This window comes from Xiphophorus maculatus, chromosome 5 (assembly GCF_002775205.1).
Source record: "Xiphophorus maculatus strain JP 163 A chromosome 5, X_maculatus-5.0-male, whole genome shotgun sequence".
NCBI lineage: Eukaryota > Metazoa > Chordata > Actinopteri > Cyprinodontiformes > Poeciliidae > Xiphophorus > Xiphophorus maculatus.
Genome location: NC_036447.1, coordinates 13,834,748 through 13,849,013, shown reverse-complemented (window position 1 = coordinate 13,849,013; position 14,266 = coordinate 13,834,748). Strand labels below are relative to the sequence as shown.

The window sequence follows — 14,266 nt, the reverse complement described above, 5'->3', positions numbered from 1 at the left end:
GACCAGTTTGGATATGCTCAAGTTATTCTTTAATGTTCCCACAAAAATGAGCAGCCCAGTGAATTGATTTATTTAAAACAGAACAAAAATGCACGCAGAACATGTTTTTTTGTTTGTTTTGTAGATGCAAAATCTAAATGTGATTAATGTCATTTACTGTATCTAAAGTTGCTGTTCTGTATTGATCCTGCTCATTTATTTTTATTACATAGAGAAAAAGATTGCTGAGATTAGGCCTTTAAAAATAAAACAGAATATGGTAATGTCAGGATCAAACTATGTCGATTTCCAGCAAAATAAGTACAAAAATGTAAACTTATTTGAACAGTTTACATTTGAAATAAATCCCACCCTTAAAAAAAGCTGTTTCTTCCATGTTTCCAACATGAAAAGCATGAATCGTGTACAAAACTTTTTGACAGTTACAATTTGTTGCCCTGTCAACCGGACATGACGCGAGAGGTTTGCTCAAACTTCCGACAAATAAACAGTGCAGAGGTAATAAACCCAATGCCTTACCCATACCTTTTTTGAGTAATTTTTGCCTTACCAGCCAACACTGAGGCAAAGACAACAGGTACAACTAAATTCTCCTACGAGTCCTACATCCGGTCTGTAAGGTTACTTGCGGGAAACAACAGAGAAATTAACCAAAGTCTTTTGCAGCCAGAGGAAGAATGAGAGGCACAAACTCTAGTTGGACTTGAGTGTGAAAGCCGTCGGAAGCATTTTACACGTGCAAAAATGGGTGAGTAATGACTTAAATAATACAGCTTGTGAAAACCTGCCTTCAGGAAGATGCTTAAACATACCCATTAGCATAAAAATGTACTTAAATGTAAATACTGCAATTACTGAAGTACAGTTGTAGCTATGCTGCCACAGAGCAGCTACCTATGGAATTTACACACATAAAGTCGAGTTCACTTATTGAGCTTTGATTTGACTATGATACAGTGTCCTTGCGACAAAAAATGAGATGCTTACAACCTGTTACCTTCATACAAACACGATGGGCTGCAGGCCTTGGTCCATCTCTTGCATTATTCCAGACTCCGTTTGGGTTTGGGACCTGCAGTAAATTGCATTCCGTCCTCTACGTGGTCTGGGCAACGACTATCGGTACTGCATGTTCCCCTGACAATGTCGGACCTTGACTTCCTATTGTTTTTGTCAAAATCTCTTTGACCGTAGCGCGTCAGCAAAGACGAACCCCTGACCAGTTACTCCAGGTAAGGGGCGTGTACGTCGGGACAAATTGCGACCGTCGATTGGTCAGTTCCAACCCACTGGAATAATTGACAGGTGGCATCATGTCGAGATGCAGGGATTTTTCTGTGGGTTTTTGCTGCAACCTCAAGATGTTTGATGTTTTGACAAAAAATAACTTTCATCATCTCAATAGTTTAAAAAATGTTGGATTTTTAGATTTTGCAAATATCTCTTCTCTACAAACTTAATCAAGCAGTTAGGAGAATTGATGCCTAAATGAATTGAAAAATGAAATTCTTTTTCTCTTGTTTACACAACTTAAGTGCAGTATAACTATCTTGCACAGATGGTAACTAGATCTCATTTAAAAATTACTTTTTATTCTGTATGTGTGATCTCAAGTCCACAAAACAATTACAAATAGAAACCCCTGCCTGTTGTTATGAATACATAAGCTGACTATGTTTCTGTCTCGATATCAGCATGGATATTTGATTTGTTTTCTTCTAATTTAATGAGCCCCTTCACAGTACATAAGAAACTTGTAATTTAAAAGAAAATAATAATGCTGAAAACATTATCTCTTAGTATCTCTTAGGTGTTCACCTCCATACATTTTCTTTTTTTAATCATTGATTTGCAGCTGTCTAAGAGCTGCTGGTGTTAGCTGAGCTAACTTCAGCACATATGAAATGAAACATATGGAATGATCCCCTGATCTGACTCTGATTTCACTCATATGAGCAGAAATAAGGTGTGCTCTGCAACTACTTCTGCCTGCATTTCCAATCACTCAGTGTCTGTTCTTCAAGTCTAAAGCACCTTCTTCTAGATGGATGGTTGGAGGTTGGTAGACTGAGAGTTCATCTATCTCTTTTCAAGCCATTTAAGCTCTTGCATTCGCTTTGCAACTGAATGTAATTGTGTAATGGTCTGTTAACACAGTATTGATGAGGTTATGAAGTGGTAATGAGAAGCTCAAAGTAAATGTATGTGTTTACGCAATGGAGCAACAGAGCCCCCCCAAACTGTCTCACCACACCACCATCTCTACTGGAAAGCTATTAATATAATTGACTGGGCTTGCTGTTATTAACTGTAACACACTCATTTGCTCCTCTGATTACAGCTCTGATTGGTGTTTCTTAAATAGTTTTCTGGTGAATCCACCAACCTACTTTTGGGTCAGGAACATGACAGAACGTTGATTAGGGCAGGGATTTTCCAACTTTTCTACACCAGTGCTTCAATAAATAAATTAAATACACCTATTAAGATGACCAGAATCTTCTGCAAGCTTCTCAATTTACCAGCCTTTGATTGGTACACCAATGTGAAAACTTACTAAACCTCATTCCTTACCTTAAAAGCCCTGCCAAAATGAGCTACAAGCTGTAATAATTGGAGTGTTTTTCCTCTTTGACACTTTCTAAATCATCTAATTCCAACATCTCCGATTCATTTCATCAGTGTGGCAGGTGGCACTTGCTACGATGAAAGCTGCTACAGTTGGACACAAGTGCACACAAACAGACAAATATACTCATCTGATATTGGCCGTAGTAACAGCCAACACAAAGCAGCCTGCGTAATTTAATAGCTGGCAGTGTTTCTTTTTTTCTTTTTCTTTTTTTCCAGCTCAGTCAACATGACGAATTTAATTTCCCCTTTCTGTCCTTCACTTTGTGTTTTTCATGTTTCGTTTTATCCTGGAGCAATATTTCCTTTTGTGTGTGCTCAGTGTTCTCCTATCCACTCTCCTCCCCTGGTATGGCACACGTCTGTCTGTCTCTGTGTTTTTTGTCTCAGGCTGGTGTCGCTCTGGATTTTTGTCTGCAAAATTGTTGCTTTTCCTCCTCATCTCTTTTGGGTACACCTGCCTCACACACACTTCATCCACACAAACCCACAGCCCCTCACCCCACCGGACCACCCCTGCTCACCTTCCCGTCCACCCACTTACATGTCCCAGCCTTTTCAACTCCCCACTGCCATCCAGCCCACCCTCCCCATCTCTTGCTCTTACGAATGTCTTTACTGCTGAGAAAGTGAGTGGCCAAGTCGTATGCACAGCCTGAAAGCCACTGATGAGGATTTCAACCAGATACGTCAAAACCACAGGGGAAGGAAAAGAGGGAGGAGAGAAAACGATGAACAGAGACGGGGAGGGAGAAAAGAAAGAGAGAGAGGGAGCGCGTACGGAAGGGTATATTGACTCAGAGCTGGTCTGCATGCTCCACAGAGTGTGAGAGACAGAGGATGTGAAAGCAGGCAAGATGGAGCACTGGCACAGATGAAGACTGTCCCTGGGTAGGTGGACGGCTGTCTCCTTGAGTGGGTGCGTGCGTGTCTGGAAGTGTGAGTACACATGTCTGCATGTCTCTAAATGGAAAGAATGGATCTGAAGAAGTTTGCTAAACAGCATGCAGACGTACAGATGTACCAAGTGGCGGGTCCACTGTTACATAACAGTGAATGAATGAATGGTGAAGATGTGAGCAGACACTTTGGGGTTCTTGTCTTTGATGAGTCTTCACACGTGTGCTCGTGCAACAGAAGTGTTGCTCAGCGTAGTCAAAAAGGTGGGGCATGCTGGTAGACTTTTCACTTGCATCTGTATGGTGGTGTGTATCTAGAGATGATCTCAGTTTGTAGAAACACATGCAGGGGAGATTTTTAACAAACTGAGGGAAGAGTGAAGGAACATGAAGGAGAAAAATGTTGTTGCACTTTCAGTGGTTGTCTGTTTAGTTCTGCTGATTTTTAATGCTTTAAAATGTGATGTGATAACTACAAAAGAAGACACAAATAATATGAGATAGCTGAAACACAGGTGAACAGGTGAAATGAAAAACAAGGTAAACATATCTTTTTCAGTCAAAAAATGGCATTATTCTCAATTCAATTTCGAAATTTATTGTTGTACATAGAAATGGTTTTACCAACAAAATATTGTAGATGTGAGTCCATATCTTTTCATCTGAACTTATGGAATTACACTTTAGTAGTATGGAAAATACATGCTGATCCCACAGATATAAGAATTTACATGGCAGACCACTTAAATTTGTAATAATATAATAATAATAATAATAATAATTGCATTTTTTCAGGGTAAAAGTACATCAAAGTATATCATTAGTGAGTCTTTGAATTGGCAGTTTTTTTGCTAAGAAGGCATGGTTTAGGAAAATACCATGCATTCATATGTGTCATCAGCACTTCTTCAGCCAAAGAACTGGAAGAAGTTTTTAACATGCTGTGTGTTTTCATTGCCAAGATACAGTTCTAATAATGAGACATATCCACTAATCACTATAAGACAAAAAGATGGCATTACTTTCCATCCAAATAGCATGCAAATGTGGATTAAAAGTGAAAAGATGCCCACATAAAGATGTATAAGTTATGAGCAACACAAATATTTTTCACAAATCAGAGATTTTCTGTTGTCTTTACACCTCCTACATGCCAACTGAGTTTTTGGTGACAAAAGCTAAGGTCTTAAAAATGCTTCCCAAAGTGGAAATAAAAAAAATCTCTCTATATATATATTTATGGGATATCAGTGTGGACTGAATCTCATCCATTTGCCAGTTAGTACCTCAGTAGCTTTGGCCATTCCTGCAGCCATTTCATGAGTCGAGTCAATCACGGGTCAAATCCTTCCTACCAAGAGAAAGTTTTTATCTGCTTCGGCAGCAAATGATTTCAGGAAATGTTCTCTGATCTACTCAAAGGCTACTGTAAGAAAATGTGGTTATGTTTCTCCAATAAATGGTATCTGTTAGCAGTTGGTTGTTTAGATTTCTGTTATTTTGATCAGGAGTCCATATTTATTATGTTTCATGGAATCAAATATCAAATGGCCCAAACGAGGACCAGATACAGTGGAAAGTGAATAGAAAGATGCTTACACCTTTTTTCCCTCACTGTCTGAAGTTGAATCAGACCAAACATCTCTTGTTTTAGGTCAGAATTACCTAACTTTTTTCTATTTGCTAAATGAGACATAATGAAAGAAAGAATATGTCAGAGATTAATTCCTTGATGTCTTCACTATCAGAAGTTTCTATTTGTTGACTGTTTTGGCAAAGTCAAATGAAATCAAACAAGATGTGGGTAGGGAATTGTGGAGCTGCATAAGTCTGGTTCATTCTTTGGGAAAAATTTCCAGATACTGAAAGGCACCATGTTTGGTGCTCATGTGAGAATGAGGCGGCAAACAAACCTGACGCAGTCACACCAGTTCTGTCAGGAGGGATGAGCCAGAACTCCAGCAAACTAGTGAGAAGTTTGTGGGAGGAAACCCGAAATGTTTGAGTTGTACTGTACAGTTAAAAAAATAATGCTGCCAAATAAAGAGGAAGGGTACGCAAATTTCTGAAGACATAAATAAATAAATCCCTGATACGTTCTCTCTCTCTCTTATTAGTGTGACGTCTAACCCTCGGCATCAGAGAATCAGAAGGTTGTGAGTTAAATTCAGCTTACCCAGCCACATTTTGAAGTGCCTTGATCAAGAGACTGATCTTTGATTTGATAGAAATGTGTAAATGCAGAGAAGTGATTAAAACCCTTAGAAACACCTTGAGATAAAATGTTTCAATATGTTCAATAAATCAAACTCTTTGAGATGAATAAGTTCAACCATTTATCTCAATAATTCATGAAAATGCTTAACTACAGAGAATAATATACGCAAAAGCTTCAATTTATTGTAACAACAATGGAAGGAATAGATTTAAAAAAAACAATGTTATGGGGCAGTATGAACCCAGTGCCATCTAGATCTTTTAGGACATAGAGGCCTGCTCTATGAATGCCCGCAACAGCTTTCTGTGCTGGAGTCCTTAGCAACAGTGGACCAATTTTCTTTCACATCTGTGCCAGTTTGACCAGAATCTGTTTCCCTTAAACTTCCAATATATGCTCAAGATGACATTTGTCTAAAAGGAAAGTGAAAGGAAATGTCCTGCTTGGTGTGCCTTGTTAACCTAGCCCTTGAGTATCCAGCTGGCTTCATCGTTCAAAGTTCCCATCACTGGCAGGGTCAGATTTACATAAGCAAGGCTGCTATGCGCCGGTGCCACCGACCACCATCAGCAGCCAAGACGACTGAGACAGGCAGTGTTTGAACTGACAGCCCATCAGACACAGACCAGAAGGAGCAGGCAGGAGGACCCATTGAGAACCCTAGCATATGCTCAGGGAGAACATGCAGAAAGACCCATGGTCAGGATTTGAACTCAAAACGTTCTTGCTGCAAGCTTGTAGTGCTACCTGGTGTCTCACCATACAGACCCTTATTGGTTTAATTTAGAGAAGAAACACAGCAGCTAATTCATATAATGGTGTTAGGTCTGTCAAATATTGATTTTAGCTATGGACTTAAAGCAGGGGTTTAAAAACTTTTCAGTGCTGTAAAAAAAAGCATGGCCAACACGTAAAAGACATAATAATGACATCCAAGGACATCTGATGTTTGCAGGAATTACTTAGACAGCATTTTTTCCCACTCTTTCAATTCATATTAAATAAGTTTTTACCAAAATAGCTTCTTGTGTAAGATAAAGAATAAAGTTTCAAATAAGGCCTTTTATTTGAGTGTAAAAAACCCCATAAAAACATCCAGATTAATAAATAAAAAATGTGTAACAAATCCAAGATGAACTCCAAAAGCGCTAAGCACCATCGGTCCCGCGCTGCCACTAATGAACAGTGACGTGATGGACACATGCACCATATTGAAGGAATGACAGACTGCCCACCTCTTAGAGCTGTTGACGTAGTCACTGTTACAGTAAATGACTCTGGTGGTTCATAAAGTGCCTGTTGAATCATTGCGAGGAAAACAGCATTTGGTGTAATGACAGTATAGTCTTGTTAATGTTCTGGTGTTCCATTTAGTGGTAAATCTATAAAAGACTGGTCTTAAATTGTATTATGTAAATACTGCTCTGGGTAGTTTTTTATTTGCAGATGAGAAGGAGATGAGTAAAAGAGAGCGATGGGAGAGGGATTAAAGTGAAGTGCAGAGGCACATGTGACATCATTCGTTCGTACTTCACAGCAATACATTTGAATATTCACTCAGCGCCCAGACGTGGTGTGCTGACACCATGTGTGAGTCACACTTGAAGTGCCAAAGGTTCTGGCGAATTCTATTTTGGCTTTTGAGATTGAATCTGAGAATGAAAACAGATGCATATTTAGAGTTTTTTTTCCCTTTTTTTCCTCTCCAAGATGCTTGATATGAGTGTGAATTTCAGCATATTGCTTTACAGATGAGTTGCTGCAGCTGTAAAAACCAACAGAAAGCTGTGAATTCACAGGAACGTTTTGATCTGGCTACGTTGTCATTCTTTGTTTTGTTTTTATTTTTTTCACATCGTTCATTTCCTCTCCTCCTGATCTTCATTTCTAGTCCCGCTTGACAGTCCAGATGAGTCTCTCAAAGCCCCCGCCACCACCCTCCACCTCCCACCTGGCTATCCCCCCCGCCTCCACGCCCAGCCCTTCCTCGTCTGCCACCTCCCCCTCGTCTACGCCCCACTCGGCAGCTCCTCCTCCGCCCTCGCCCGTCAAGATCTCTATGCAGGAGCATTTTGCCATCAATGTGTGCCCGGGGCCCATCCTCCCCATCCCACAGATCTCAGACTTCTTTCCCCGTTTTCACGACTACCCCTGCACTCCGCCGCCGCCCAGGGAGAAGAAGATCCTAAAGGAGGAGACGTTCAACGGGGAGACGGGTGGAGGGTTCAAGGACGGAGAGAGGAGAGGGGAGAACGACGGAGACAGGGAGGAGGTGATCGACTCGGATGACGATGACAGTGAGTTGTAGAGAGTAATCAGTCTCAAAATCAGTCTGATTCATCCACTGAATCCACAAGAATTCAATGGATGAATTCTTGAGTTTTCCTATAGAAAACAGGAAGGTTTCTGTAAATTTCACAATTACGATTCACTTAGCATCAGTCAAACATAATTAGATTTCAGCTAAACATGATAAAATTAGATCTAGAGATCTAGTACTAGAACCAAGAAGTAAAGTTATTATTGATCTACTATGATATTCTCTTAGCAAAACAAATTTAACAGTACAAAACATATCAAATTATACCCTACAACAACAGAATAAAGAGAATAAATGCTCAAAGAGTTATTGTGCAGCTGTCTGAAGATCTAACTTATCAAGCATTTATCGGTCCATCAGGAGCCTAACCCACTCTGGATTTAGAACCAACTGGATGAAAGGAAGGTTGAAAAATGTGGGGTTTTTTTTAGAAAAGTGGTGCATAAGTGCAATTTTGTAATCCCCATAATCTTGTGAGAACTTTACAATAAAACATTCAACAAAGTATATAATAAAAAACAAAAACATTCATTAGAAACTAATCTCATGATGGATCTGGTACCTTTTAGAAATGCTCCTCTCTCAGCAGTGTGTACTTTTTGGGGAGGAATTGTCATGAGGAGTTGATTAGCCAATCACAAAGGGATATGTGGCAAACATACAACCAAAACAAAACAGTTCTTAAAAATGAAGGATCAAATCAGGAATTACAACAATATTACAGGTTCTGAGGATAAAACTTGTGCTGAATGTTTAAAATTCTTTCATCTGAAAGTTTAAACAAGGCAAATTTTTCAGCAGTGGACTGAATGTCCTGTTCACTCTACTTCAATTTGTGCATTTTTCTTTTGAACGTAAACATGGAGTTTTTTGTGGAGTGAGGCATTTCTTCTGCACTCTTTGTCACTCCCACTTTATGTGACAATGATTTATTACACAAGGTTGCAGTGGAGGGACTCTAGTTTCTGCTCACTCACAAACAGTAATCAAACAAGACAGATCAATTCATATAAGGTAGTGTTATGTTTTTAAGAAGCCATCTGCTGCAAACATGACTCAGAGCTTTTCGAGTTTGTTTCTGTGTGACTGACCGTGTCTGCGCTTCCCACTGACAGTAATTGGAGTGTTTTTGCTGTGTTTTTCAGCATACCTGGGAACGCTGGAGTTCAGCCTGCTCTTTGATCAAGAGAACAACTGCCTTCACTGCACCATTCACAAGGCAAAGGTACACTCGGTGTTCAATACACTCTTTATATAAACAGATTGTCGGAGTGTGTGCGTAATCAACCTTGAAAGCCCGTAGAAAAACAGCTCTTTTGCATTTGAGCGAGACGTCACGCCGCTATCTCACAGCCTTTATGGGGAAACGTTTTCACCACACGCGGCGTCAGCTCGACACAACAGGGAAAGGTTGGGTAATGTGGCTAGGTTGCTCATGCAGAGACACAAGGACACAAGCCGTCCACAAGCTACATGCTTCATACTGTCACATGATGTTAATTATGTAAATCTTGACTGGGGAGTTCCTTTAAGGCGAGTGGAAAACACAAGAGGAGGAAGAAAGAGCCTGGAGGCAAAAGGAGAAACGAGACCACTCGAAGTGGTCGGCCAAATTTGCTGACTTATTCTGACCCTGTCACTTGTGGGAAGAGGTTTTAGGGGCACAGTGATGTCACCTTTGATCTTACATGTGCATGTGTCTTTGTGTGCCTGTGTCCACAGGGTCTGAAAGCAATGGACTCCAACGGGCTGGCAGATCCATACGTCAAGCTCCATCTTCTCCCAGGAGCCAGCAAGGTCACTGCTCCAACCTTACCTCAACAGCAATTAATGTAGCATGATTCCAAACTGGGCCATCCAGTACATCCATTCTCAGAATCACATCTGATGCAAACTGTTCATTGATAAATGAATCATTTGCAATCAACAGTCCATTTGTAAATTAGTTTTTTGTTATTGTTTTAGTATAAGCCCATGCATAATTAAGGACAGTAAATAGAGGGGCTGGTGTAATAAAAAACCCTGAGCTCTTTCAGTCAGTTATTAGAGTCATGTTAAATAATCACACTTCTGTTTGTTTTGCTCACCTGGTTTTCATTTCACAAATGCAAATGCAGTTATCTAATTAACAGATAATCATTGCAGACTGACTTGTCCTTTAAATGTCAGCAATAAACAGTAAATGATAATGAGGATTGGTCAAATGTAGAAATAAAATATGCAAATTACAAAACTTGTTCACTGATCACGTTTGTGCCTTAAAGAATAACGTTAAGTTTTGAAAGTGAGGTTTTGTAAAGTGAGCTTATTGGAAAAGAAATTAAATTATCAAAGAGGGCTTACTAGCAATAGTTTTACAGATATTCACTTCAAAATGTCAGAACAAGTCTTGTATCCTTCCACAAGAGTGGGATGATTAAAGAATACAACACCTTCACTGGGCTGTAACTTCAAGCAGAAGCTAAGAGAGTGGTGGTCATTTCATCTCGTTTTAGTTGTTTTTTACCTGACATTATTAGGTATGAAATGGAATTGGAATTTAATTGGATAAATCATCAACCATGCATCAATGCAGATTAGCCAGTGAGACATTTCATACTATACCAAATTTGAAAACCTATACAGTTTTCTATAACCTTTTTATGGTTTTGTGTCAACAATAAATAATTGTTTAATCTTATTTTGGTTTGATAAGAGTTCATAATCAGTCCTCATGTATGAGCTTTAACTGCCCAAAATGTAAATCAGAACCAAAATTAATGTAAATAAGGCCTAATAGGTGTTCTCAGAAAATAATAGATTATTACATTAAAATAAATTATAGGTTATATTTTACCATTTTAATGAACAGCTCCATAACTTATAACACAAATTTGATACAGTTTAACTTAATTACACTGGTTAAAATAATAATAATAATAATTGGTTTCCTTAATGGCACAAAAAGGAAGCGGTACAAGACAAAGTGGCCAGGCCTCATTTAAAACAGGAATGAATTTGAAAACTGACCTGGAGCCAAAGGAAAACATTGAAGAATTGCAGAAATGCAAACAAAAATGTTCAGTTGTGTCTCCGGAACGCAGTACTTCCAAACCCATTGCTGTGAATGTGTTAGCCTCAAAACTGGTGGGAAAAAGTTTAATATTTTTGTAATGGTGTCATCACTTGCCTGCTGGTTTTGAATATGCTAAATTTGCTCTCAATCCCCTTTTAAAACTCTGCCTTCCCAGGTGTTTACCTGCCATGAAAGGGTTTTCACAAGGGTGTCAAGCATTCACGAAAACATGACACTGAGTTAAATTCAGCCTTTTACTTGCATGCCACTTGGCATGAGTTCACCCAGTCCTCCGCTTTATCGAGCCTAAACACGTTATGGTCGGCTGCCCTGCTCTTGTCTCATTTTCAGCTCAAGCAGCGAGAAAGATAAAGCTTGCCACAACATTGGCAGCAGCAGCAGCAGCACCCCTATTCCCCCCGGTTGCGGCAGGGTACAACCTGTTGTCAGCCATTTCAGCTCTAGGCTGACTCGGACCGGCGGGGGTTATGGTAGGTGCGAGGGACGCCGAGTCACGTTAAGGTAAAGCAAAGAGCATGACTGAACTCTGAGGTGTGAAAAGCAAGAAAGAAACAAACTAAACCTGTAGGTTTGTGACACGCCACGCTTCCTGGTGCGCTGCTATCGGCCCTCTCTCTTTCCAACAAGATATCTCTGCTTCTAAAGTGCCATCTGTTTTTGCCCCTCTCTGACCTTGAAATACCAACAGTGTGCAGAGGAGAAGGGGAGTAGGGGGGCAACTGAGTGGGAGGGGAGGGAGGGGGGGCAGAAGGGGGACAGAGACAGACGAGGGGAGGACAGCAGCAGGTGGTTGTCATGGAAACAGGGAGGATTGTTACACGGCTCACGTCAACAGGCGAGTGTTGATGGAGGAGGGGGTGGTGGTCGGGGTGGAGGGAAAGGTGGTGTTGCTGGTTGGAGGGGCATGAATGAGTCGGCGAAGTGACAACGAACCAGTGTTTGCAAAAAAAAAAAAAATCAGCAGACCAGACTGATGGAGCGCGTCACTTGAGGTGAGCGTGACGGACACTCGCATCCACCTCCCGTCCACTCTGTGTGCGCACTTTGCGATGACTAATGCAAATCCAGCATCCATAAAAAATAAAAATAAAAAAAAAAGCTCAAGAAATTTTTTTGCATCTCCTGTGACCACCCACCGCCTTTCCCCTTCTTCCCATTCGTCTCCCATTTGCGGGCTCCTTCATCAGGGAACGGTCAAGCATGTTGTCTTGTGATGTACGACACTCAGTGCAACACATGCGCTGTGTGACCTTACGTGTGTGCGTGCAAACACATGCTAAGGATTTAGTCACAGCCAAGCAGAGAAGCAAACCCCTCCTTCCTCCATTCTTCTCTACCACCGCCTCTCTCCTTTCTTGCATAAACACTGGCACAGTGATAGTTGGTGCCACCACAGTCTCTGGTATTTTTCATGCTCCCATCCCAGGCGAAAGATGCGCTCTCACAAATTTTGCTCATCACAGCGCTGGGGTGGAAGGACTGAGTAAGGAAGTCTGTGAGATAAATAAGTAAAAAATAAATAAATAAATAAAAAAATCAAGCAGACAGATGGAGAAAAGGGAAGAATTTGTTATGGACAGATGGAAGGTTAGCGATGAAACATTTAGGAACAGATGCAAATCACCAGAACAGAGGGAGAATAGAGGCTGAACAGGACAGGGAACTGGTGTTTCTGGAAGATATTTGTGAAGAAAACCTCAATCAAATGAAGAAGATTTCTGGAGAACGAGCAGATCCTCGTGCTGCTTTCATTAATCACTGAGACAAATAATATGAATGAAAAATGCTTTTCTCCCCAGCGAGGGGCTGGTTTTAACTGATAAGCAAAGAGGTTTTCTGTGGAGAAGAAAAAAAAAAGACTAACAATAAAGAGAGGCACGTTATGTGGAAAGGAGAGAGAAAGGAGGAAAAGGCAGCATTGACAGAACAATGGGATGCAAGAGGACAAAAACAGCAAAAAGATGTCAGGCAGGGTTCAGCATCTGGCCCTGAGGCACTGGAGCAGGAGGCTGACGGTGGCAGAGAGGGAAAAGGAGAAAAGGGGCTGGGGCATTTGTTTTTAGAGATTCTGACATCAGCAGGAGCCACATAAAAAAAGAATGGGTGGCGTCTCTTACGTTATTTGGCACATAAATCTTTTATTTGACCCAATATCTCTGATAAATTGTGTTATGTGAATAAATGCAGACTGTAGACTGTTTAAACCTGTCACCTTGACCATACATGGACATTGTATTTACACTGTCCTGCATGTTTTAGATGCTTCCCTACTCCAGAACAACGGATTGAATTGATTTCATTATCTCTTTAACTTGCCTCCAATTGATGCACAAGCCTGTTAATCACCCATTCATTTAAGCCTTGTGTACAACAGCAGAGAAGCACCTAAAACATACGGGAAAGAGGGTCCACCCATTGCAATGCATTATCTGTACTGGTTTGCAATGAAGAAATTGAATTACTTGCAAGTAGTCAAGTAATTGTATTATTCTATCAACTTTACAGGATACGCAGTTCCACCACCCCATAGAAAGATGTTGCCACCACTGTGCTTGACTGGCGGTACGATAGTCTTTGACTTTAAAGCCTTACTTTGACCCTCACAGATGTATTTCTTCAATTGGAAGAGCTACATTTCAGATCAAGTGGATCTTGTCAGTTTTGGAGCTTCTTTTAGGGTCGGTGTTCTGGGTGATGTAAAGATTGCTTTATTGCGAGAATCACTTTCAACTTGAACCTTGTGATTTCTGGCAATCTTATTCAATTAGGGTTGGGTTTTTTTTTCGGAGGGTGACAATTACGGTCTAATGGTTAAATGTAAGTAGACAAATGGGCTTTCCCGTGGAATAATGATCAATATTTGGAAAAGATAAAACAAGGAATGGCCTTCCCTAAGCTCTGACCTCAATCAACCATATTGAAAATCTTTAGGCTATGCTTAAAAGCCTAGTCATATCCAAAGTGTCAGAATTACCAAAGAAGCTGGAAACTCCAAAAAGTGCGTGACCCCATTGCAATTTTCTAAGGAACACTGTTGGTGGAGATGTATTTACATTTTTATTATTAACTTTGTTTGAAATCCGTGTTTGGATTAATGAAAATACCCAATAAAATCATACCTG

General features: G+C 40.4%; 1 protein-coding gene across 4 annotated transcripts in view; it reads left to right on the top strand.

The window, feature by feature from the left end:
• Window positions 1–666: 666 nt before the first annotated feature.
• Window positions 667–14,266, top strand: part of LOC102217791 (double C2-like domain-containing protein beta) — a 49,010-nt gene continuing 35,410 nt past the window's right edge. Inside the window, exons 1-4 of one of the 4 annotated variants that reach the window (XM_023333566.1) lie at window positions 667–748; window positions 7,640–8,045; window positions 9,214–9,293; window positions 9,791–9,865. In XM_023333566.1, the coding sequence (XP_023189334.1) occupies window positions 7,658–8,045; window positions 9,214–9,293; window positions 9,791–9,865 (543 nt within the window). In that variant the 5' untranslated portion in view covers window positions 667–748; window positions 7,640–7,657. Of the gene's footprint in view, window positions 749–3,345; window positions 3,551–7,639; window positions 8,046–9,213; window positions 9,294–9,790; window positions 9,866–14,266 lie in introns of those variants that run through there. The other 3 variants (XM_023333567.1, XM_023333564.1, XM_005807765.2) reach the window with 3 other exon arrangements.